Source organism: Tamandua tetradactyla, chromosome 5, assembly GCF_023851605.1.
Source record: "Tamandua tetradactyla isolate mTamTet1 chromosome 5, mTamTet1.pri, whole genome shotgun sequence".
NCBI classification, from domain to species: domain Eukaryota; kingdom Metazoa; phylum Chordata; class Mammalia; order Pilosa; family Myrmecophagidae; genus Tamandua; species Tamandua tetradactyla.
The window spans coordinates 102,013,315-102,037,814 of NC_135331.1; the positions used below are offsets into that span (position 1 = coordinate 102,013,315).

Genomic DNA, 24,500 nt, shown 5'->3' on the forward strand with positions numbered 1-24,500 from the left:
TTTATGCATATTCTTTATGACTCTGTTAATTGTATTTCTAATTTGAGCTATTTTGTTTGGTTGCACTGTTTCCTTTTACTGTTGGGTATTTGGCCTCAAAACCTAGGTAGGTAAGAACATTGTTTATAGAATTGGACCTTTTGAAGTATTTTAAAGTTGGAAACCCCCAACAGCATGGTTCCAACTTACAGCAGCTTGTCCTTCTTAGTTGGAAAAATCAGGAGAGAGTGACAGCTGGACCCAACACTAAGCAATGTGCCCAGTGTGGGATGGCAGACCTTTCAGGGAGTCAACAGAGCAAGTTCCCCTGGCATTCTTCCAGTGCTGGGGAACTCTAGGAGGGCTCCTGGTCTAAGTCCACCCCAAAGAATGGGGTGGCCACTACTGGCTTGAGGAGTAAACACTGAGGTTCCCAGATCTGGACTGTGTAAGAAATACATACAGCAAGAATAAACATGAAGGGGTCCAGCCTCCTATCAAATACAAACCCCAATATCCCAAATGCCTCATTTTCTCAGGAATGTGTCCGTCCCACAAAATGTGGACAGGTTGAAGAAGCACTGCACATTCACACACAGCTTCCAGTGGCAATGCTGTGAACATGGGTATCATCATCTGACTAGAAGTGTGTTTTTCTGGCTAGATGCATTATGGACTTGAGCAAAACGTGGGGTTCTATTAGAAGGGGGCACAGAATGGATGCATGGGACATAGTTATACTGAAAATTATTTGTTGTTTATCTAAAATTCAAATTTAACAGGGTGTCCTGTGTTTTTATTTGCTAAATCTGGCGACCTACCATGGAGGTAAAAGGGATAAGACTCTGGAATGGCTTGGGTAAGGGTGGGGAGAGGCAAGGGAGAAGGAAATATGGCAGCAGGATGGTAGTGCTGTTGTCAGGGCCAGTTGTAGCTTATGTGGCATTTTTGTACAATTAGAGGAAGATGCTCTCGGTAGACACAACCCTTCAGATGCATGGCTTGGTGAGCAGTGTATAAATTGGATTTCAGCCCCCATTTTCCCTTCTTTCAGAACCATACATGGAAGTCCTGTGCTATACACTGAAATAAGGAATGCTGGAGGAGACCAGGTTTTCAACTTTGGGCAAGTTGAGTTGAGATACTTGTGAGACACATCAGTGGAACCATCCAGGAGGTAGCCGGATATATAAGTCTGGGCTCCAGATATATGCATGTGGAAAAAAAAAAGTCTCCTATGAAATGTAAATCCCAAGCTTGTGATGTGTGGGTGCAGGGTTCAGATGTACATTACCTGATTGGAATATTGATTCCAAACCAGGAAATGAACTAAAAAAGATTCTTTGAATCTACAGGGCCTGAGGAAACATTCTCTTTGGAAACACTTTGCCATCTCAAGGCTTAGGGGATCTCCCTAGTAATAAGGCTCATGAAGATGAGCTCCTGTGAAAAATTATAAACTACAATTGGATCCACCACAAGGAAGTGTCAGTAGATGAAACTCAAACCGATTTAGATGATTAACCATGTTTAACAACATATGAGTTACCAGGAATGAAAGTACATGAATTCCATTTGACAGTAAGGAGACCCCCAAATATTAACTTTCACCAGGGCCGGCTAAGGAATTTCTATATGGGAGGGAGGACCTTCGCGTCAAAGTCTGGGTAGATGGGGGGTGGGGCTAAAGGATTCTTGAAGTTGTCTTTGCAGAGCAAGACAATGTTTTTACTGAAATTGTCTGTTTATTTGGAGAGTGGCTTTATGGGGATTATGGGGTGACTAACCCCGCCCCATCCTGGTACTGCCGAAGGCATTTGCCCCTAATTTTAGCCCTTTCCTGCACAGTTTCTTGGGGGTAAAAAACTGGACATGAGGGAAACTAGAATTTTGATCCTGTTTCCTCAGCTAAGTAAATGTTAGCCCAGTCAGAACTAGCTTCTAGTAAAGAATGAGGGGTGAGGAAAAGGGGGAGGGAGGCAAGGCAACCTAGAAACACTCCTGCAAACATTTCTTGTTGATCCATGTAAGTTGGTTGGAGCTCCAACCTCCTTTTCCTAGGTCAGTGTTTCCATGTCAGTAAGTACAAGAAAAAACTTCCCGGGGTCAAACTAGCTTGGGAACTGCTATGTTAAAAAGGGACAAGTTTCTTCATCTTATAACCTCTTACAGGATATAGTTGGTGACTCTGCAAAAGGGGGACAGAGCATGAAGTTTATTCAAACATTTATTTCGTGTAGGCCTGGTGTACTGAGGAACTCGCTTGGGAAACAACGCCTCAGGTGAGGAGAAAGAAGATGTGACCACGCACTTTGCCCAGAGGTTCATGGTGACCGACTATACAATCTGGATTGTTCTGATGGTGGCTGCTCCTTAAGACTGCCCCACCAGAGATCCTAAAGTGGACATGGCCTCTTGGTGAGGACCCCAGGCTTGGCGGGTGACACTGGGGTGCCTGGTGGGGGAGACTGGCCAATTCAGGCCATACTAGAGGACAGCCCCTGGTGATTGTGGCTATGGGAAACTGATTTCAGACAGTCTGAGACTGTCAGAAGGTGTGTTTTCTGAATCCTGAAGCAGGACAAGTGGTTTGTACATCCAAAAGTGCCTTAAGGCTCATTTTATTCATTTATTTTTATTTTTTTATTGTGGTAACATATATATAACATGAAATTTCCCATATTCATCACTTTCAAGTAAACAAGTTGTATTTATTGCCCACAATGTTGTGCTATTATCACTACCATCTATTACCAAAAACTTTTCCATCTTCTCAAACAGAAACTTTGAACCCCTTAAATATTAACTTTCCATTTCCCCCTTCTTCCTGCCCTTGATAACCTGTAATCTACTTTCTGCCTCTATGAATTTGCATATTCTAAATATTTCATATAAGTGAAATCATACATCTGTCTTTTTGTGTTTGGCTTAGTTCACTCAACATGGTATCTTCAAGAGTCATCCATATTGTAGCATGTAGCAGTACTTTGCTCCTTTTTATGGCTGAGTAATATTCCACTGCATTCCATATTTTGTTTATTCACTCAACTGCTGATGGACACTTACTTGGGTTCCTCCTACTTTTTGGCTATTGTGAGCAATGCTGCTATGAATATTGGCATACAGATATCTGTCCAAATCCCTGCTTTCAATTCTTTTGGATACACACCTAGAAGTAATTCTATGTTTAACTTCCTGAGGAACTGTAAAATTGTTTTCCATAGCTACTGTACCATTTTATATTCCCACCAACAGTGTACAAGGGTTCATATTTCTCTGCATCCTTGTCAGTACTTATTATTTTCTTTTTTCAAAATAATAGTTCTGGTGGGTGTAAGGTTGTAGCTTTTTTTTTTTTCTTAAACAACAGGAATTTATTGTATTGATGTTTTGGAGGCTAGAAGTCTGAAATCAAGGTATCAGTGGACCATGCTTTCTCAGATGTCTGTAGTTTTCTGGTGGTGGCTTGTGTGTCTCTGTACATGGTGATCTGTCTTCTTTGGTTTCCCATTGAGGCTTCTACTTTCATGCCAAAATTTCCTTTGCTTCTGAAGGATTCCAGTGTTATAGGGTTAAGGCCAACCTGATTTAATTGGCTTCATCTTAATAGAATCTTTGAAGATCCTATTCATAGATGACTTGAAAAGGCCTTGTAGGGGACATAACTCAATTCTAAAGAGGCTGAATACCATGTGATATGTGATCTTTTTTTTTTTTTGATTATCTTTTAGTGGATATGTCCTAGCCTGAGTATCCTGAAAACAGAACTCAAAGATGAACTTTCTATTTGAGGATAATTTTAGATTTACAGAAAAGTTATAATGGAGAGAACTTAATATGCCATTTAAGTTATTTGTAGAGATGAAGATAAAAAGAAATAGAATCTAAGTTTGGGGGGAGAATTTGGGATTCAAAAGTGGGTTGGAAACAGTATATGTTTGGGTCTTGGCAGCAGCCAAAATGGACTATTTTGCGGCCAATAAAGTTGTCAGTTGGGGCTCTAAAGTTGAGACAGATGCTAAATTGGAATGAGGATACTGAATAATCTGTATAAACTAAGGAGATAGGGGAAACACTCTCCAGGGGTCTGTGTGGCGTGTCCATATTTCTTTTGGAAGGACTGATCTTGACTCCTTCCTCAGGTAACTGCTGTTGTTGACCTTCTTGTTTTTGCTGAATATACTTGTATTTTGCTTTCATGAGTTTTGCTTTATGGTTCTTGAACCAAACTAGCAGCATTGTTGGATGTATACCCATTTTAAAGGCCATTTCTTTCTGAAGACCAGGGTTTGGGTATGGGTTCTTATTGAATAAGATTGTCAAATCTTCTAGTTGTTTTTCAGTAAACCGTTCATTTCCTTTGTGGATGTCTCTTGTTTTTCAGTAAACCATTCATTTCCTTTGTGGATGTCTCTGGTGCTTGCCTGGAATGGCGCACCTTCTGATGTGACAGGAACACCCTTACGAAGATCCTCTGAGTCTGTCATTTTTTGCTCTTGGTCTGTTCAGGTATTCAGATCTAGTGACAAGAATAGATCCCATAACTCACTGTGGTTTGATTTGCATTTCCCTATCGGCTAAATGATGTTGAGCATCTTTTCATTTGCTTATTGGCCATTTGCAGATTTTCTTTGGAGAAATGTATAAGTCTCAAGGGACATATGACAGGGCTGCTCCATCTGGATGCACAGGTTGTACAGGGTATACCCTGAGGAGGGTGCAATTCACATCCCATATATGGAATTAAATTTTCTTGTAGTAGAGGGTCCTATTCTCAAAACATCAGTATTCTATGAAGTTTTCCAGTTGGTGGCAGTAAAGTGTCTTGAGGAAGGGGTACATTTTTCTAGTTGGCATAAAGGTGACATATGGGCTAGAGGTGGCCCTGAGTTGAAGGGGAAGACATTATTATGGACTCTTCGGATATTAGATCTGAAAGAGCTGAGAAAGTTCTGGCCCAACTTTGGATTTGTTTGGACTCTTGGTTTCAAATAACAGATACCCAACTCCAACAGGCTAAAGCCAACAGGGAACTAACCAAAAGGACTTAAAAAAAAAAAAAAGTACAGTTGGACCTCAGGAAATATTGGATGGAGGGACTCTGATAAAGTAAGGACCTGCCCCTTTCTTCACTTTCCTTTCTTCCCACTTTGGTGCACCTGCAGACAGACTTTCTTCTCTTCTTGGCACAAACATGGTGGTGGAAAACTGGATGTCACATGTTAGAGGTTTAGCAGCCAGCAGAGAAAAGGACCACTTCTACGTCCCAAAGTCAAAATTTCTGGAGAGGAGACTTGATGGCTCAGCTTTGATCAGATCAGTCAAATGGCCAGTGGGTGTATGTGAGCGAGTGAGTGAGTGCACTGTAAAAACAGCAACTGAATGGACAGTACGGGCAAGATGGGCAGGAGGTACTGGGCATACATCTTACAGGAAAGCCTTGCAAACAGCAGTCCACAGATAGGAAATGGTATGTCTCCAGTCACACAGGCAGTTGGAAGCAAAGACAGGAGTAGACCCAGATCTTATCAAGTCTGTGTGCTATTCATAATCTTATGCTGGCTTCTTTTCAAATAAAATAGTGACTTTCTTGATAGAATTTCCCATTTCAAGGTTAAAAACAGCAACAAAAATCTAATCGGAAAATTCTGTGCAGCTCTTCTAGAAGAGGCAAATGAAGAAGTGAAGAAATAGAAGGAGAAAGACATTAAATATTTTCATAACCTCCTGGGCGAATGGCAATGAAATGTTCAGAAATGGTGAAGACTGAGTAACTGGGAGGTGGGAGAGCAGAGAGTTTGCCGATCCCTACCTCATTGTGTATTAGGTATGGTTTGATTAATCTGCTCCCAAACTTTGAGGTAGGTATGGTTAGCACCACTTTTCATATAAGAATACTGATATTCAGCAAGGTTATTTACCCCAGTGAATGAGGGAGAGAGTAAGGATTTCAACCCAACCTGAGTCTGTATAATATTAGTGCCTATCATTGCTAACAATCCACACTGGCTGAAGAGTGATAAATGAAAAACTGACATGATATTTCTGTGGATTTCTGGGGCAACCACTGATCACTTGGGGGTGGTGGGGCTGCAATTGCTTTCCTTTTAATAATAGCTGTCATTTTTCGGTCACATATTATGTATCAGAACTGTGCTAGGCGTATGTACTTTGTTTCATTTATTCCTTGGCACAAGGTCGGTTTCATTATTCTCTCTATTTCACAGGTTAGGAAACTGAGGCTTAAATAAACTGTTGCCTTTCCCTTAATATTCTGTTAATGAATTCCTACTAACGAATTGCCGAATAAAGTGCCAAAGTAACAATTTAGCAAGGCTCGCTACCTACCGACTGGGCTGAAACTCTACCCGGATACGCCCCGCCGCGCCCCTGGGTGACGTTCTGGCCAATCCCATCGCTACGTTCCCGGACACTCTCCGCCTCCGGCTTCTCGCAAGATCTAATTTGTCAGGGACAGTAGTGAGTGCGGAGCGCTTTGCCCAGAGTCGTTTGATGGGTTTCTGTCAGTCTTCCTTGACTAAAGCGTGTTTTTCTTTTCTGCCACCCGAGATCTCGCGAGATTTGCTATTCCGCTTAGTTCCTCTTGCGCCTGCGCAGATCTCTTCAAAGCAGACGGTCGCGCTTGCAGGAAGTGGCGGCACTGGGTCCCGTGGCCGCAGCACCGTTAGTACTTCTTTGAAGCTTATCTCGGCCGTTTGCCGAGACTCTTCGCCGCGAAGATGCCTCGAATTATGATCAAGGGGGGAGTGTGGAGAAATACCGAGGTGAGTCTCCTTTTCCCGCCGTCCGCTGCCCTCCGCCCGATCCGGCCGCTTGTGCGCACGCGCGCAGAGGTCAGGGCGGCGAGGAGGATTCCTTGCGGGGTGTGTTTGGGGGGCAGCGTGTCGGCTGACCCTCTGGGCAGTCACCGTGTGTCCCTCCCAGTGTTATCTACGTGCCGCAAGGATGGGGACTGTGATTTAATCAGCGGGCTACCCAGCCTCGAGCTCACTGCCAGGCACTTGTTAGGCCTTCAGTGAACATTTGTGAATTGAGGACGCGCCCCTCGCGTCCTGGAGGAACTCGCAGTTTGGAGGAGGGATGGGACATCAGCTAGAGTTGGTTTTCTGGGGTATCCTCCTCCCTCAGTCTGCTCACCCACGCCTCGCTTTGATATTCAGAAGGAGGCAAAATTAAAGAAGTGTTGTGGCCAAGAACTTTGTGCCTTCATTGACTTCCTTGCAGAGGTGTAGCAGCATGAATGCCAGATTGGAAGAGTCCGTTATGCCCACATCCCTCTTGGTTGTCTTTTATCACGTATAACCCATCTGTCCTCCCCACAGAGCTCAAGGGTGTCACTTCCTTATCTTCCTGACACTCCCGGTGGTCTCATGGCATTTCTTGCACACGTTTGTTATAGCTTGCTTTGTCCTGTTGTAAACATCGCATCCTTCTGTGTGATGCTGAGTGAGTTCTTAACCTCTCAGAGCCTCTGTATTCTCATTGGTCTAAATGGGGATGACATTACTTTTTTTGATGACTAAATGAGTTAATACATCTGGAACGCTTAACAGAGTGGCACACAGTAGCCTTTCAATAAGTGCCACTTCTTTCTTTTGAAACCTTGCAGGAGGACAGGACCAGGTTTGGTATCCCTAGGACCTAGGGCAGTAAGCATTATGAAGTAGGTTATTTGGCAGATGTTTGCTGAATGAATCTAATAGAGTAGATAACTGCTATATGTATTTAGTTGTCCTTGTGTTTAAGTACAGCAAAGTAACAAATAAAGGCAGTGAAAAGCCTGCCTCACAGTTTGTACTGAGGGAACCAGATTGTTTAAATTGGAGAAGAGATGACTTCTGGGGGAGAAACAGATGTACAAAATCAGACAGCATGATCCCTATGCAGTGGTCAAACCCTGCAGTCTTTTTCATTTACCTCATGATTTTGGAGGTGGGGGGAGGGAGTGGATGGTCAAGCACAGTGTCTAATGTGGGGGAAAAAAAGCGTGAAAGTAAAATGCCCCAAGTGCATTCATCCATAGTGCCATCATCCTTGGTGTCTGTGGCTTAGTCTGTCAAACTGCCCTGGGTTTGGTGAATCCGTATGGGAATAGGTACCCTGGTGAAACAGTGTCTGGTGACTGGTGATCTGAGTGGTGGGGTGGGGGGAGAAATGCTTAATTTTTAGGTTATACCTGAGATGTGGATTCTTGGGTCTATATGGGGGTTAAGGGGCTAGAAAGGAAGTGCCATGGGTGAGCTGAATGCAGAAAGCCTGAATGTGGGGAAGGTATTCACCAGAGTTTCCTTGCTCTTGAGCACCGGCATGTGTCCCCTTTAATGTTCTTTCTCCAAGTATACAAGACCTGACATGAGGTAGGTGTTTATGAAATGTTTTTTTTTAAGTGAATGAGTGGATGAGCTATACCCATTGAAGAGAATGATAGTCACACATCAGAGCACATTTTTTGTTAATCTTTACCAAGTAGGGTTTCTCATGTGGGTTTGTTTCCACTCTCAATTTATGGGCAGGAGGAAAGGTAGGATATCCTTCTGAGGGATTGTCATCTTAATTTCTTGCTTGCTGATTCTGAGGTTTTTAAACTTTTTTTAAAATTTACCATTTGTGTGTGTCTTTCTCTTTTTCTCTAGTTCTTCAGATACTCAAAGTTAATGTCAATTTTGTCTTTTCTCCCTTGGAGTTTGGTCATTGAATATACTCTTTCTTTGACAATTTTTTTAGGATGAAATTTTAAAAGCAGCGGTTATGAAATATGGGAAAAACCAGTGGTCTAGGATTGCATCGCTACTACATAGAAAATCAGCAAAGCAGTGCAAAGCTAGATGGTATGTACCAATTAATGAGTGGAAAGTTATATACCAACTGTGTGCCAGTTAATGAGTGAAAAGTTAATCACGATGAGGAAAAATGTTATTCTTTGAACTTTACTAAAGGTGGTATAACAGAAAGTATGATGTAGGAGTTGAGAATTTGAATTTTAGACTCACTGTCACATGCTTCCTTTGTGATCTTAGGTAAGTCGTTTTTCTAACCCTCTGACCTTACCCCATTTTCTTACAATTGGTAATAATAGTTGGCCCTAACTCACGGAGCTATAAGGCTCAAATGAGTTAATATGCTTGAGAGGGTTTTGAAAAGTCTAAGATAAATCTACTTTTAAGTTCAAATGGGCCTCAGCTTATAAAATGGATTGCGTTCCAAAAGTTCATTAATTGGTTGTTTAGAAAATATTTTCCCAAAGAAATAAATTATGACAGTTAATTTTCTAGGCTAGCTTAGATAGAGTAGGTGAGTTTCCTTATAATACAGTTGAAATATTAAATATTTGCCACCCCCAAACCATAAGATCAGCCAGTATTACACCTGTGGTTTTTTGCCCCTTTTAAATCACAGGGTAGTAGACACATTAAGCTATTTACGTGTGTTTTTGGCATAAGTGGTCTGGTGCCACAGTTGACCGATGTGGTGCTAGGATGATATTTTGGATTGTTCCTAATTTCCTAGGCACCTGGGAAGCAGAAAGCTACAGAATGTATAGATAGGAATTCAAAGGTGGTCCTCACCTTGAAAAAATGGCTCAGGTTTCCATTTCTCTGAGTGGAGTTAAGGCAGGAGCAATATTTTGTATGGGTTATATCCTTCTTGTCAGCCTCTCATCTGGCTTAAAAGAGTGGAAGAAATAGTGGGTGGGTGGGATATTAGGAAAGACAGAGGATGACATAGTTTACCTCAATTCAAAATCATACCAAAACAAAGTAAATATAGCCATCTGTTTGTGTTTAGGATGTTGAAAAAGGATGTTTTGACCTTGAAAAGCATTTAATAAGTGTAAGTCAAGTGCTTAAAGAATTAAGAAGTTGTGAGAATCAAAGCGTGAGAAATGCTATGAAACTAGAAACACTCGAAAATATGAGATGGTATTGTCTTATTTCTAAATAATTTTAAGACTGCTAATAAAAATATAGAATAGATAAAAACAATTGATAGATGAGAAAGAAGTATATGATTTCAGTGAAGTTAACTTTTTTAAGCATTAAATATCTTGCATTATTAAAATACAGTGGGGTGGGGCGGGCCGCGGTGGCTCAGCGGGCAAGAGTGCTTGCCTGCTATGCCGGAGGACCCCGGTTCGATTCCCGGCCCCAGCCCATGTAAAAAAAACAAACAAACAAAATATAATAAAAATAAAGATGTTTCCCTTCCTTCCTTCCATCCTTCCTTCCTTCTCTGTCTTTCTTTCCAAAAAAAAATACAGTGGGGTTTGGTGAGATAGGAAATTTTGATTGGGCAGAGTTTAACAAAACAGAATATTCTGTTGTAGAAAGAGCAGCTTTCCTAATTGAGGGATAAGAGCATATATTTTCCAGATACTATATGTCAATGTATTCTAATGAATAGGCTAGTCATGCTAGATGATTGATTAATGTATAAAATGGTATCTTTTTAATAGGTATGAGTGGTTGGATCCAAGCATTAAGAAAACAGAATGGTCCAGGGAAGAAGAGGAAAAGCTCTTGCACTTGGCTAAGTTGATGCCAACCCAGTGGAGGACCATTGCTCCGATCATTGGAAGAACAGCTGCCCAGTGCCTAGAGCACTATGAATTTCTTCTGTAAGTGAATCTCCAAAAGCAGTGTAAAATGTACATATCTTCTGTAAGAGGCGAATAGGCTTTTAACATTTTTTGTCTTTAAACATTTAATTACAGATCTGAGTAAAGCCAAAGAAGCTAAAAGCTGTTGGCTTTTATACTTTTCCAAATCTTATGTGATTGATCAAAATTGTCTTCTATTATGTATTTTTAAAAAAATAATAAAAAATGTATACAGGTTATACATTTTCATCATAAAATTGGGGAAAAAATAGTAAACGAGAAAAAAATCACCCACAGTCACAGTGCTGAGAGTTAACCATTGGGACATTATGATTCTTTATTAATAGCTTTTTCATTTGTATGCCTGTACTATATTTGTTATTTAGGGGCTGCTTGGTTCCTCTGTCATATAGTGAATGGAAATACTCACTAAGACTAGAGAGAATTTTTTTTAAAAATTTATTTATTAATTAAGAAAATAAACAAAATAAAACAACATACATAATCAGTAATTCACAATATCATCACTTAGTTGCATATTCATCATTTCTTAGAACATTTGCAGTAATTCAGAAAAAGAAATAAAAAGACAATAGAAAAAGAAATAAAACGAACACAGGAAAGAAAATAAAAAAAAGATTATACCTACCATACCCCTTACCCCTTGCTTTCATTGATCACTAGCATTTAAACTAAATTTATTTTAGCATTTGTTCCCCCTAGTATTTATTTTTATTACATATGTTCTACTCGTTTGTTGCCAAGGTAGATAAAAGGAGCATCAGACACAAGATTTTCACAATCACACGGTCACATTGTGACAGCTGTATCATTATTCAATCATCCTCCAGAAACATGGCTACAGGAACACAGCTCTACATTTTCAGGCAGTTCCCTCCAACCTCTCCATTACATCTTGAATAACAAGGTGATATCTACTTGATGCATAAGAATAACCTCCAGGATAACCTCTCGACTCTGTTTGGAATCTCTTAGCCATTGACACTTTGTCTCATTTCACTCTTCCCCCTTTTGGTCGAGAAGGTTTTCTCAATCCTTTGATGCTAAGTCTCAGCTCATTTTAGGGTTTTTCTCAGTCCCTTGATGCTGAGTCTCCGTTCATTCCAAGATCTCTGTCCCACATTGCCAGGAAGGTCCACACTCCTGGGAGTCATGTCCCACGTAGAGAGGGGTAGGGTGGTGAGACTGCTTGTTGTGTTGGCTGGAGAGAGGGGCCACATCTGAGCAACAAAAGAGGCTCTCTTGGGGGTGACTCTTAGGCCTAAATTTTAAGTAGGCTCGACCTATCTTTTGTGGGGTTAAGTTTCATATGAATAAATCCTGAGACTGGGGGCTCAGCCTATAGCTTTGGTTGTCCACATTGCTTGTGAGAATATCAAGAATTCAACTTGGGGAAGTTGAATTTCTCCCCGTTCTCACCACTTCCCGAATGGGGCTTTGTAGATACTTTTCCACTCACTGATCGAATCACTCTGGGATTCATCGGGGCATCACTCTGGACAAACCAGCAAAATCTCGTGTCCTACCTGAGATTCCAAGTACTTATGGCGTTCAATCAAACTATCCATATAAGTTATATTAGGAAATGCACTAGTCAAAATATAAATTTTGTAACTAATAAACATTTTTTGCTTTAGTCTCACACAGAAGGTGACATTTTAAAATATTAATTACCATCTATTTTCAGTACCCTGCAATAATGACATTCCTTTGTTCTTCCTCATGCAAAAACATTTTTGAAGTTGTACCTTGTACATTTCACTATTATTATACACTCTAAGCATTCCTAGATTATACCATCTCAATCTTTAACATCTATCTTTCTGATTTTGTTTATGTCCCCAGCCCTCCTCCCTCTATCATTCTCCCATGCAGCTTCATTCAGTGTTTTAACATAATTATATTACAGTTAGGTAGTATTGTGCTGTCCATTTCTGAGTTTTTGTATCCAGTCCTGTTGCACAATCTGTATCCCTTCAGCTCCAATTATCCAATATCTTACCCTGTTTCTATCTCCTGATGGTCTCTGTTACGAACAAAATATTCCATCTCTTTCAGATGAGGCAGTAGTAGAAATAGTTTATTTTATTTATACCCATTGCTTGGGATTTTGGAAAAAAGTGTCAGTTGTGAAATCTGGTAATTTCTTAGAATAAATAGTGTAATAGTATGACTGACTGATTTGGGCTCTTTTCTAGGGATAAAGCTGCTCAAAGAGATAATGAAGAAGAAACAACAGATGATCCACGAAAACTTAAACCTGGAGAAATAGATCCAAATCCAGAAACTAAACCAGCACGGCCTGATCCAATTGATATGGATGAGGGTAAGTGAATGATGGTGAGGAGTTTATTTTTTTGGTAACCTTTAACTCCTCAGGTCTTTTTTAAAGTTTTAATTCCTGTCTAAACTCCTGACATTTTAGAATCCAGTTCTATCAGCATATGTTGTACTAAGTCTCTTTTCAAATATGTCTATGCTTTCTCCTGTTAAAGAGTGGTTTCTTTTTTGTACAGTGCCTCTTTATCTTTTTTCTTCAATTCATTTAATAAATTAGGCCCAGTAGTATTTACTGGGCAGATTTTGTAGAAGCTAGGGATGAACCCTTGAAGATCATGTATTTTCATTGCCATTCCATGGATAGAGGCAACAAGTCGGAATATTGGATCCCAGTCCTTCTACTAACTACTTCTTTCAATTTAGGCAAGTTATTTAATTTGTATGAGAAGGTAATACTGCAAGACCATGATGGACATTTAAGATGATTCTGTCAAGCAGTAAATTTACAATCACATGAAAGGATTTTAGACCCATGTCTGGTAATTTACTAGCTATTTGGTCTTAAATAAATTGTATTGAGTTTCAGCTATTTATCTGCCAGATGGAGAATAATAATAATACTACCTTACCTCACAGAGTTGTAATGAAGCATTTGTTGAGCTTTTAAAATGTAGAAGTTTGTCGGTAATGGTTCTCAGACGTAGTTTATGGCTAGGCTGGCTGCATCATTGTCACATAGGAAACCTTTTAAAATATAGGTAATAAGGCCTCCCTTGGAGATAGTGTCAGTAGGTCTGGGTGGCAATCCTGGATTCTGCATTTTTAAAAAGTTCCCATGTGATTTTGTTGGATAGCCTTGTATAGAAATTGATCTAAGGTGTCAGTAATGAAATTTATAATTCTACTTTGGAGAGCTTTGGAAAATGTATTTGAGGAGAAATAGTTATGAGAAGAAAAATGTAATGAAAAGAACAATTCCCTCATAATTAAATGATAGTCTTTATAATAGGTCTAATTTATGCCGTGTTTTTATATCCTGATATGAAGAATATGATTATTATCATAGCCACCATTTGAGGAATAGTTACTAGATACTCTAATGTTTTTCATTTTATTTTGGCTCTTTGCGGTAGCCCTGCAAAGTAGAAGTTGTTGTTCCCATTTTATAGATGACGAAGCATACTCATATACTCAGGGAGATTATGTAGTTAGCAAGTGGTGAGCCTGTTTTTTCTTTTAACTTTATTTTGAAATACCTGCAAACTTACAGGACAGTTGGAAAAATAATACAAACCTTGGGTGGGCCATGGTGGCTCAGGAGGCAGAGTTCTCACCTGCCACGCCAGAGATCAGGGTTTGATTCTTGGTGCCTGCCCATGCAAAAGAAAAAATAATACAAACCCATACAGAGAACTCCCAACATACCCCTATCCCACCAGATCCACAGATCCACTAATGGTACCAGTTTTGGATCTGGTTTTTATTCTAGGTCTCTGTGACTTCAGAACTCAAGCTATTTCCATTATTTTGCACCATATGAGTATTTTTATGTTTTTTCTTGTCTTAAGCACTAGGGTATTTAGGGTGGTTGTTGGCACCATTAGAAATAGCTTAATATTATAAATGTTTGAATTGTCTTATATATATATATATATATATATATATATATATATATATATATATATATACACTCAGTGCCTCTTTTATGTCTTGCATCTGTTGGAGAAGAACTGGATTTTTCTTCCGTTTATTTTTGCAGATGAGCTTGAGATGCTTTCTGAAGCTAGAGCCCGCCTGGCTAATACTCAGGGAAAGAAGGCCAAGAGGAAAGCAAGAGAGAAACAGTTGGAAGAAGCAAGGTATGATTACCTCCATCCATGGTTCAACAGTTAATCTATGCATCACATAGGGCCAGTAAAAGTGCGTGATTTATTAACTTTGTTAGGTGAGTAATAATCAGAATTGTACAATGCCTATTTTGCTAATATTCTGTAACTTCTTTATTCCTTTGAAAAGGTATTATATATTTTTCCCTAACATTTCTGAATATAGAAAAAATACAGCTATAAATTTATTTATTTTTTTTTTTGTAAGACATTGCAGAAGTAATATCCAGACAGATCACCATGTTGTGTTTGTTCTGCTAGCATAGGAGACTTCATTTGTTGTAAACCATCTTGGAGTTAGTTGGCTGGAGGACACATAAGATTGTGTGACTTTTGCATGGATGCCAGTTAGTTACTTTCCTTGATTAGTGCTGGGCATGAATGGGCTGTGAAACTGGAAACTTGACTGAACGTGGAGTTAATGAGCCTTGAACTGAATTTTAGGCTCTTACAGAAATTTGTGAATTTTTATTTTAAAAAGTGAATATATATATTAGGTGTTGGCCAGGATTTTCTCCACTTTCTGCCTCTTTTTTCCTTTGAGTTGGAAATGTGATTGACATTGTTCCTAATAATCCTGAAACCAAGATAAAGTGGATATAGATTATTGCTTTGGGGGTTTAGCTATTGGAATAGCCTCTCTGGCCTACATAGCTACCTTCTGAGGTCCTCAGACTGGGAAGTGCTTCTTGACCTGATGAATAGTATTGCATTATTGATGGCTTCCCCAGTGTTGGCTTTGAAATGTCAGATCCTGGGATAAAGAATTTCATGCCTGAGGTGCTTGTTGGCAGAGTTGGCTAATCACCAGCCTAAAGTATTTATAATGGGAGTATGGCTGGCCTGACAGAGTAAGCAGAAACCGAGACAAGGTACTGTTTTGAGAAGTCATCTACTAATCTTAATGGGGTTCCCTTGTAAGTTATGAGTCATTTTTTTTTCTTACATTCAGGATTTTCTCCCTGTCCTTGGCTTTCAGCATTTTAACTTGATGTACCTGTTTGTGGATTATTTTTGTTTATCCTACTTGGAGTTTATTTTGAGCTTCCAGGATGTTTAGATTAATGTTTTTCAGTAAATTTGGCAAGTGTTCAGCCAGTAATGAGTAAGAATATTCAGATATTCTTTGAATATTTTATTCTGCCCCTTTCAATCCTGTCCTTTTGGTGTTCCAATTATGCATATGTTTGTGCACTTCATGGTGTCCCATGTTTCTCTGAGGCTGTGTTCATTTTTCTTCTTTCTTTGGCTTGCATAATCTCTTCTGTCAGTTCAGATCTACTGTTGACCCTCTCTAATGAATTTTTCTTTTTAATTGTTGTACTTTTTGATTCCAGAATTTCCATTTGGTTCTTTTTTATAATTTTTATCTCATTAGTATTCTCTTCTTGATATGAAATTGCCATCATACCTTCCTTGACTTCTTTAATCATGGGTTCCTTTAGTTCTTTGATCATACATATGATGACTGCTTTGAAGTGTTTGTCTGTTAAATCCCATAGCTGGTCACTACTAAGTGATTTTTGTTGCCTGCTTTTTTCCTGTGAGAGTCATCTGTTCCTGTTTCTTTGCAAGTCTTGTAGATTTCTGTTGGAAACTGGACATTTTAGATATTATATTGTAGCAACTGTGGGTACTGATGCCTCTCTCCCCATCAGGGGCTTGCTATTATTTGCTTATTTATTTATTTAGTGGATTATTTTAGTGAAGTTTATCATTCTTTCCCCCACCCCCCTCCTCACCCCTCCTGACACATTCTGTTGCAGATGAAGTCAGTTCCTTTGGGGATAGATTTAGAGCTCTCTGTTTTAGGTTCTGCTTTCCCTCTGGGCTCTGGAAATAGGGGCAGGGACAGTAGTGCACGTCTTTCTGAGCGATGCCCTTGATTTTGTTGCTTAGTCCTCAGTGGGGATGAGGGGCAGCAGTCTCAAATCTTCTGTGCTTGCCTCTCCTGGTGTGGAACCTCTGTCCCACAATGCAGGGTAAGGGTGGTCGGAGCCCCAGTATTCTCAGCAATGCTGCCCGTGGTAGAACTTGTATCTGACAAGTGGGGGCTAGGTAGAAGAAGGAAACGCCCATTTCTTGGGTGCATTCACTTGGAACTTAGCCATTGCAACAGGTAGATGAGGGCAGGATGACATATGCTCACATCCTTCCCTGCCTGGGAAAGTTGGTCCTCTGACAGAGTACAGTTTATATCTCCCTGTGCTGGGACTGAAGCGGGAAGGAGCAAGTTGTGTTTCAGATGCTATAGATTCTTGCTTTTCTCACTAAGTTTTAGTAGATTTTCTGAAATAAATGTTTTTTATTATTTTTAATAATTTGCTGTAGACCTTTAGGATCCTCTCCAGAGAGGGGTTAAATTTTTTTTTTTTTAAATAATTTTCGTTAGTTTTGCTTAGCAGCAGGTTCCTGGAGCTCCTCATGTTGTCATGCCAGAAATTGCTCCTATATACTGTTTGATTTTTCCTCTTTCTGTATTGTGAATAACTTGCCTCATCAGTGAGTCACTGAAATTGTGGCATGATGGAAAACTACAATTACAAAAGTGAAATTCCTTCAATGATTATCACTGTTAATATTTTGGCGGGCATCCTTCACATCTTCCTGTGCTGGTATTCACTGACAGATACAGATATGCATGTAATGTTTACATTTCTTTACAGCCTCCTTTTTACTCAGAAGTATGTCTTGGACATCTTTCTATTTCAGAGTAGATTTACAACCTTTAATATAATCTATAGCTTTGTTATTAACCCATTTTAATTTCTAATTATTGGCTGTTTAGATAGTTGTCTGGTTATCCATTATTTTATCTTTTTTTTTTTTGACATGGGCAGGTACCAGGAATCGAACCTGGGTCCTCTGGCTTGGCAGGCAAGCTTTCTTGCCTGCTGAGCCACCGTGGCCTGCCCTGGTTATCCATTATTAAGAGCAGTGCTTGTTGAACTATCTCATAACTAAGTCCTTGCTCATGTTCTTATTTATTTCCTTAGTTAAATATTGAGGGGTGAAATTGCTAGGTTAAAAGATGTGAAAACTTTAAGGATTTTAATACGTATTTCCATATTCCTCTTGAGAAGAGCTAATGCATGAGAATGTCTGCTTTTTGCATTCTCACCATTAAAACAAAAAACTGAATGCTATTAATTAGTTATGCAGAAGTGATACTTGCTGATTTAATTTGTGATTCTTTAAGTATTAGTGAAGTAATTAGCCTTTTTTCATTTTAGCTATTTGTATTTTTCTTTCGTGAACTGTTTATTTCCTTTTGTTATATTCCCCCTGGGGGTAGAAACTATTACATAGATTCTTTTTTCTTTTTTTTTATAATTAAATATTTTTCTTTCTTATCTTACATAGATTCTTTTATATCTAGCTATTCCTAATATTAATTGCAAATAATTTTTCCAATTTTATTATTAAGTGCATTCCTAGCCAGAGATAAGATACGTATTTACTTACAGTTCCTTCTGGTTTTTCTTTTGGGTTTATTTTGTATGCATGTATGTATCTATGCATATTTGTATGTACCTTTAACTCAAAACTGGAATTTATTTTGGTGGATAGTGTGAGGTGAGGATTTAAATAACTATTTCCCAAGTAACCAGATAATTTTCTTAACTATATTGGATAATCTATTGTTTCCTCACAGTATGTGATTTTCAGAGCAGTTTTGCTATCTCCTTCTTTAGGCGTCTTGCTGCACTCCAAAAGAGAAGAGAACTTCGAGCAGCTGGCATAGAAATTCAGAAGAAAAGAAAAAAGAAAAGAGGAGTTGATTATAATGCTGAAATCCCATTTGAAAAAAAGCCTGCTCTTGGTTTCTATGATACTTCTGAGGAGAACTACCAGGCTCTTGATGCAGATTTCAGGAAATTAAGACAACAGGATCTTGATGGGGAGTTAAGATCGTAAGTTCCCTTTCTTATTTAAAAAATGGAAAAGGATATAGAAATTTTATCGAGGGCTGAATATTTTCCTTGTCAGAGCCGGACTTTCATTCTTTAGTACAGTGTGACCTACATAGACTTCTATTTATTTAATGAGTTTCACCTTTCAGAAAACCAGTGACCATGGCTGTCATGTTTTTAATGTAGAATGCTTGTGTGTCTCTTGGCACTTGTCAACACTTGCCACTTTTTGGACAGTCTAGTCACAATCTTAACATTTATGCACATTTGTGTACAGGTTAATTGTTCTATTAATGGACTTAGGGTACTCTGCTTTCTTTTAATTCTGTTGCTATTTTAAGTTTACATTCTTGAATATAGTGGGCAGGTAATGGTTTAGTGAGCAACTTGAGTGTTTATAGCTTTTGTCTTTTTAAAAATTTTCTTAGAAATGGTATTTTTTGGTCAAAAGGTATGAGTATTTATATGACTTTCAATGTTATTGTTTGTATGTAACTCTTAAAAATCTCTTCTCTACCTTTTTCCATGACAGTGAAAAAGAAGGAAGAGATAGAAAAAAAGATAAGCAGCATTTGAAAAGGAAAAAAGAATCTGATTTACCATCAGCTATTCTTCAAACTAGTGGTGTTTCTGAATTTACTAAAAAGAGAAGCAAATTAGTACTTCCTGCCCCTCAGGTAATCTGATAAAGCAGTTTTTTAGTTATGTGAGCTTATATTATTTATTCATCAAATGTTTGAGGGCCCTTTGCTACGCTCATGCTGTGTGCTGGGTGCCCTTAAGAAATTTACCATTTAAGAGGTGAGCCAAATAGTAGGGAATAGTAATAGAAGGGAAAGTATCCAAATAGCTAATCAAGATAAATATTTTTAAATTTACTATGTTTTTCTTATTCTTGTTAAATTTGGGGACTTTGGGGGAAGTGATGATCCTATTTAGTGTAAATAATTTTGTAGTAGCCCTTGAGAATGGAACTGCTTTTGCACCTGAATTTGTAGTTAAATTCAAGACTGGGAGAGTATGAGGTTGAGGCTTTATATACTGTTATTATTTTTATTATTTTATACCTGATTATTCTTAATATTGATCTGGGTTTGTTCTGGTTCTAGTTTGCTAACTGCTGGAATGCAACACACCAGAGACGGATTGGCTTTTAATAAAAGGGGATTTATTTCATTAGTTCTTCAGAGGAAAGGCAGCTAACTTTCAACTGAGGTTCTTTCTTATGTGGAAAGGCACAGGGTGATCTCTGCTGGCCTTCTCTCCAGGCCTCTGTGTTCCATCAGCTTTCCCTGGGCTGATTTCTTTCTGTATCTCCAAAGACCTGGGCTGAGCTGCGAGTGGCTGAGATGAGGTATGCTGAGCTGCTTGGCGGTGCTATGTTGAGCTCTCTCATTTAAGCACCAGCCAATTAAATCAAATGTCATTCATTACAACAGGCACGCCTCTTAGCCAACTGCAGATGTAACGAGCAACAGATGAGGTTCACGAACCATTGGCTCATGTCCACAGCAACAGAACTAGGTACCTTCACCTGACCAAGTTGACAACTGAATCTAACTACCACAGGGTTGTATTACCTAGTACTTGAATTAAGTAGTGATTTGTTTCATCTTAAAAAATGATTTTTTTTCTTTATTAGAGAAGTTATGGGTTTACAGAACAATCATGCATAAAATACAGCATTCCCATATACCAATCTATTAAAACCTTGCATTGGTGTGGTGGAGCATTTGTTAATATTGATAAGAGTACTATTTTATGATTGTGTTATTAACCATAGTCTATGGTTTCACTTAGGGTTTACTGTGAAATGTAGTTCCATGGATTTAAAAAATTTTTTTATTCTGATATCATGTATGCAATCTTAAAAAAACGAAAAGGATGTTTTAATTCAAAGCTTAGCTTTGTTACTTAGGATGAATGAAATAAAAATTGAGTATCTGGTTAAGAGTAGGTAATACTGATTTAGGAAGGAGAGAGAAAGAATAAGGAAAGGGAGGGGACTCTCTCACATGAGGTTTATGGAACTGATTAAATAAAAATGCTGTAAGTAGTATACAATTGTGTAAAAATTTTATAACCAGATCAAACTCGAGTTCATGTTACTAGGTTAATGGTGGCCAATTTTAGGCCCAGATTCAAGTAAAATTAGTTAAGAATATCACTATATGTACATGATTTTTGTGTTGGTTTTAAGTTGATATTTACTTGCTCTGACTTTTCTCAGGGTTTGTTTTATCTTTGCTTTGAGTTTTGAGTCTCCATCGCTTTCAGAGCTTGATTAAGAAACGAATTTAAAAGCTGGGGAGGATTCTCATTTTCTTTGCTAGGAGTAGCTGGAGGGATCTAGCCAATAGAACGTCTTCATTAGTGGTTATTGACTCTTCAAGTATTTACCTAGAAAGGTCTTTTACTTCTGTAGGGGTAATGCCTTGTCAATATACTGGATTTCTGCAGTTTTCTAGATTTTACTACCTGCTGAATGCGGATCTGTAATTCTTTAGAGATACTGGATCAAAGGGAATGCACTTGATTCTAAGTATTTTTCACTAACATTTCCTCTTTCTTCTAACTTTAGGGACTTTTTTATTGTGAAATGCCCTCCCTCTATAAACAACAACTCCTTTGTATAAATTCTTATATCAGACCTTTAACTGCTTATGTGATGATTTAGTAAGTAGTTATCAGCTGTAGCAATTTGTCACCAGCTTAGCGCTCCAGGTATCTTTTTTGTAGCTGACCCTGATAAAGGTGTTTGGCTTTGTGGACTTTAAGCTACTTTCTTTCTGGAATATTTTGTTGTATTTTGCTTCTCTCTTTGAAAGGACAGTAGCTGTGGAAACCAATTTGGGAGTTTTGGAGAACAGAAATAAAAACATTACTTCATTTTGCTTATGATGAGCTTTATTCCTTGAACTTAATTATAATTGGCCAGGAACATTGTAACTTTGAGTAGCTTCTTGTTTTGGGTAGTATAGCTCTTTAGAATTGGACTAGTGAATGAATGGTCTTAGGAGACTAGAAGAGGAGCTTTCTTTAGTTGAGTCTACTGGCTGCTCAACACAAGATTCTTGGACATAAACATAAAGTCATTTTTTCATTTGCTGCCATTCCTAGTAGTTGATATTTCCTGAATTGAGATGTTGCTTGTAAATTATTTTTCCTTAGTTCATTTTAGGATTTTTTTTCCCTTCAAAATTACTAAAATAACTTCTTATGATTTTCTTAGGAATTCTCTTTGTGTAATATTTTAATTGGCCTTCAGTTTCCCCTGTCCCCCATTGACAAATAGTTTTGTACACATATTTTTATTTTATTTTCTTAGTTTTTAGTATGTTGGTTGATGTTTATGAAATGCAGTACAAAAATACAAACCTCTGCAACTTGATTCTGTATATTTATGGAATTTTTTTTTCATATTATAAGGGGAAGTCTTTTAAAATCTTCTATGAATTTCCAAATGTAGAATTTCCAAATCTACAGAAAAGAAGAGTACAGTGAATTTAATTGAACTTTGTGGAATATGAAGTTTTATTTTAATTTTTTTGGTGCATGGTCTGGGAATCGAACCCGGATGTTCTACATGGAAGCAAGCATTCTACCGCTAAAAGAATACGGAAGTTTTAAGCTGTGTCTGTTATATGTATAAAATGTTACTGTGATAATTGTGTCTTTTTAGATTTCAGATGCAGAACTCCAGGAAGTTGTAAAAGTAGGCCAAGCAAGTGAAATTGCACGTCAGACTGCTGAGGAATCTGGCATTACAAACTCTGCTTCTAGTACCCTCCTGTCTGAGTACAATGTCACTAACAACAGTATCTCTCTTAGAACACCACGAACGCCAGCTTCCCAGGACAGAATTCTGCAGGTAAGCTCTCATGTAGTAGAATAAGCCTTTAACTTTATTGTCCCTCAAAGTATTAATGAAGGAGAACATTGAATGCTTTGGTTGTGTTTCTTTTGGGTAGACAGTTTGAAACTAAATATTGAAAGCGTAGATCCTAGAGCATGTCTTTGGTAGACAAGCTAAATCAACATATCTGGTTATTAGGTGGTTTCATTTCTACATTTATTTCATAGTTTTTGTGAAGCCAGCTTTTCTACCTTCATTAGTCTTTAGTAGCTGTCAGTAAAGCACAGCATTTTTGAATTTCTTATTGCCTAACTATCCTGGAAAGAAATCAGACATGTGTGGTTAGTAATTTTTTAAACTTTCTTGCATTTACATACTTTGCTTGGCATAGTATGTTAGCAGTACTATATCCCTCCCTCTGCCCAAAACATGAAGAGAACACACATATAAATCTATGTGTTCTCAGTGTATCTGCATGCCAGAGAAGAGCTGAACGACTGTTGAGTCCTTTGGCACCCTTACATGTCATTTCCTCTTCTCTAATAGTCAGAAGTGCAGTTTTAAGGCTCAGAGTCAAACAGTCCTAGAAGGCTTAGTGAGAAAAGCAATGGTTACCTTCATCATTTGTTCCCTAACGGCACCAGTTACACTCTTTGATTTTACCTACTTATTGCTAAGATACTTATTATTTTCAGTTTTAGGCAGTATTTGTTGATTTTCCACAAGAAATTTGAATATTGGACATTCTTCACACCCTCTGCCTTTGTCACATACACAGATTCTTCCCATTCCCCTGTATTCCTATTGTAATTATATCAGTTTTGGTTAGCTCCAGTTTAATCGTTTTACCTTATGACTTTGTAAATCCTGTTATTTGCTGAGCCATGAAGTGCCTTGATGTTACTTCACTGCACAATATTTTGTTTTTCTTGGAGTTAATACTTGCTTTATTCAGTTGCTAATTTTCTTTTTTTTAACTTTTTTTTAAAATTGTGTAATATATGTATAAAGCAAAGAAAGAAAAAAGGCAATAGTTTTCAAAGCTTTCTTCAACAAGTAGTTACAGGACAGATCCAAGAGTTTGTCATGGGCTGCCATACCATCCTCCCAGATTTTTCCTTCTGGCCGCTCAGGATATACGAGGCTAGAAGGAGTATTTTTTTTTTTTTATCATAATTGACTTTTTTTTTCTTTTTTATGAAAAGTAACATATGTACAAAAAAGCAATAAATTTCAAAGCACAGCACAACAATTACTTGTAGAACAGGTTTCAGAGTTTGGTATGGGTTACAATTCCACAGTTTTAGGTTTTTTAACTTCTAGCTGCTCTAAGATAATGGAGACTAAAAGAAATACCAGTTTAATGATTCAGCAATCATATTCATTTGTTAAACTTTACCTTTTCTGTAGAACTCCACCATCACCTTTGATCTTTCTGTCCCTCTCTTTAGGGGTTTTTTGGCTAATGTTTTCATGTTGGAAGGGTCTGTCCGTAATATGGAGTAGGGAGATGGAACCAGCTGATGTCCTGGAGGGGCTGGGCCCTCTAGGTTTTAGGATTTATCTGGTCCAGGGACCCATCTAGAGGTTGTAGGTTTTTGGAAAGTTACCCTAGTGCGTGGAACCTGTGTAGAATCTTATATATTGCCCTAGGTATTCTTCAAGATTGGCTGAAATGGTTTTGGTTGGGGTTTGGCAAGTTATGGTAGGTAGCAAGGTCTAACTGAAACGTGCGTAAGAGTGACCTCCAGAGTAGCCTCTCAACTCCATTTGAACTTTCTCAGCCTCTGATACTTTATTAGTTACACTTCTTTTCCCCCTTCTGGTCAAGATGGAATTGTTGGTCCCTTGGTGCCAGGGACTTGATGAGTCAGGGACTGACTCATCCCTGGGAGTCATCTCCCACACTGCTAGGGAGACTTTCACCCCTGGATATCATGTTCCAC

The 24,500-nt window shown here is 38.5% G+C and overlaps 1 protein-coding gene across 1 annotated transcript in view; it reads left to right on the forward strand.

The window, feature by feature from the left end:
• Window positions 1-6,488: 6,488 nt before the first annotated feature.
• Window positions 6,489-24,500, forward strand: part of CDC5L (cell division cycle 5 like) — an 84,536-nt gene continuing 66,524 nt past the window's right edge. The window contains exons 1-8 of the mRNA XM_077161954.1: window positions 6,489-6,764; window positions 8,725-8,828; window positions 10,454-10,615; window positions 12,817-12,944; window positions 14,658-14,757; window positions 18,480-18,698; window positions 19,231-19,375; window positions 22,381-22,569. Of these exons, the coding sequence (XP_077018069.1) occupies window positions 6,720-6,764; window positions 8,725-8,828; window positions 10,454-10,615; window positions 12,817-12,944; window positions 14,658-14,757; window positions 18,480-18,698; window positions 19,231-19,375; window positions 22,381-22,569 (1,092 nt within the window). The 5' untranslated portion in view covers window positions 6,489-6,719. The remainder of the gene's footprint in view (window positions 6,765-8,724; window positions 8,829-10,453; window positions 10,616-12,816; window positions 12,945-14,657; window positions 14,758-18,479; window positions 18,699-19,230; window positions 19,376-22,380; window positions 22,570-24,500) is intronic.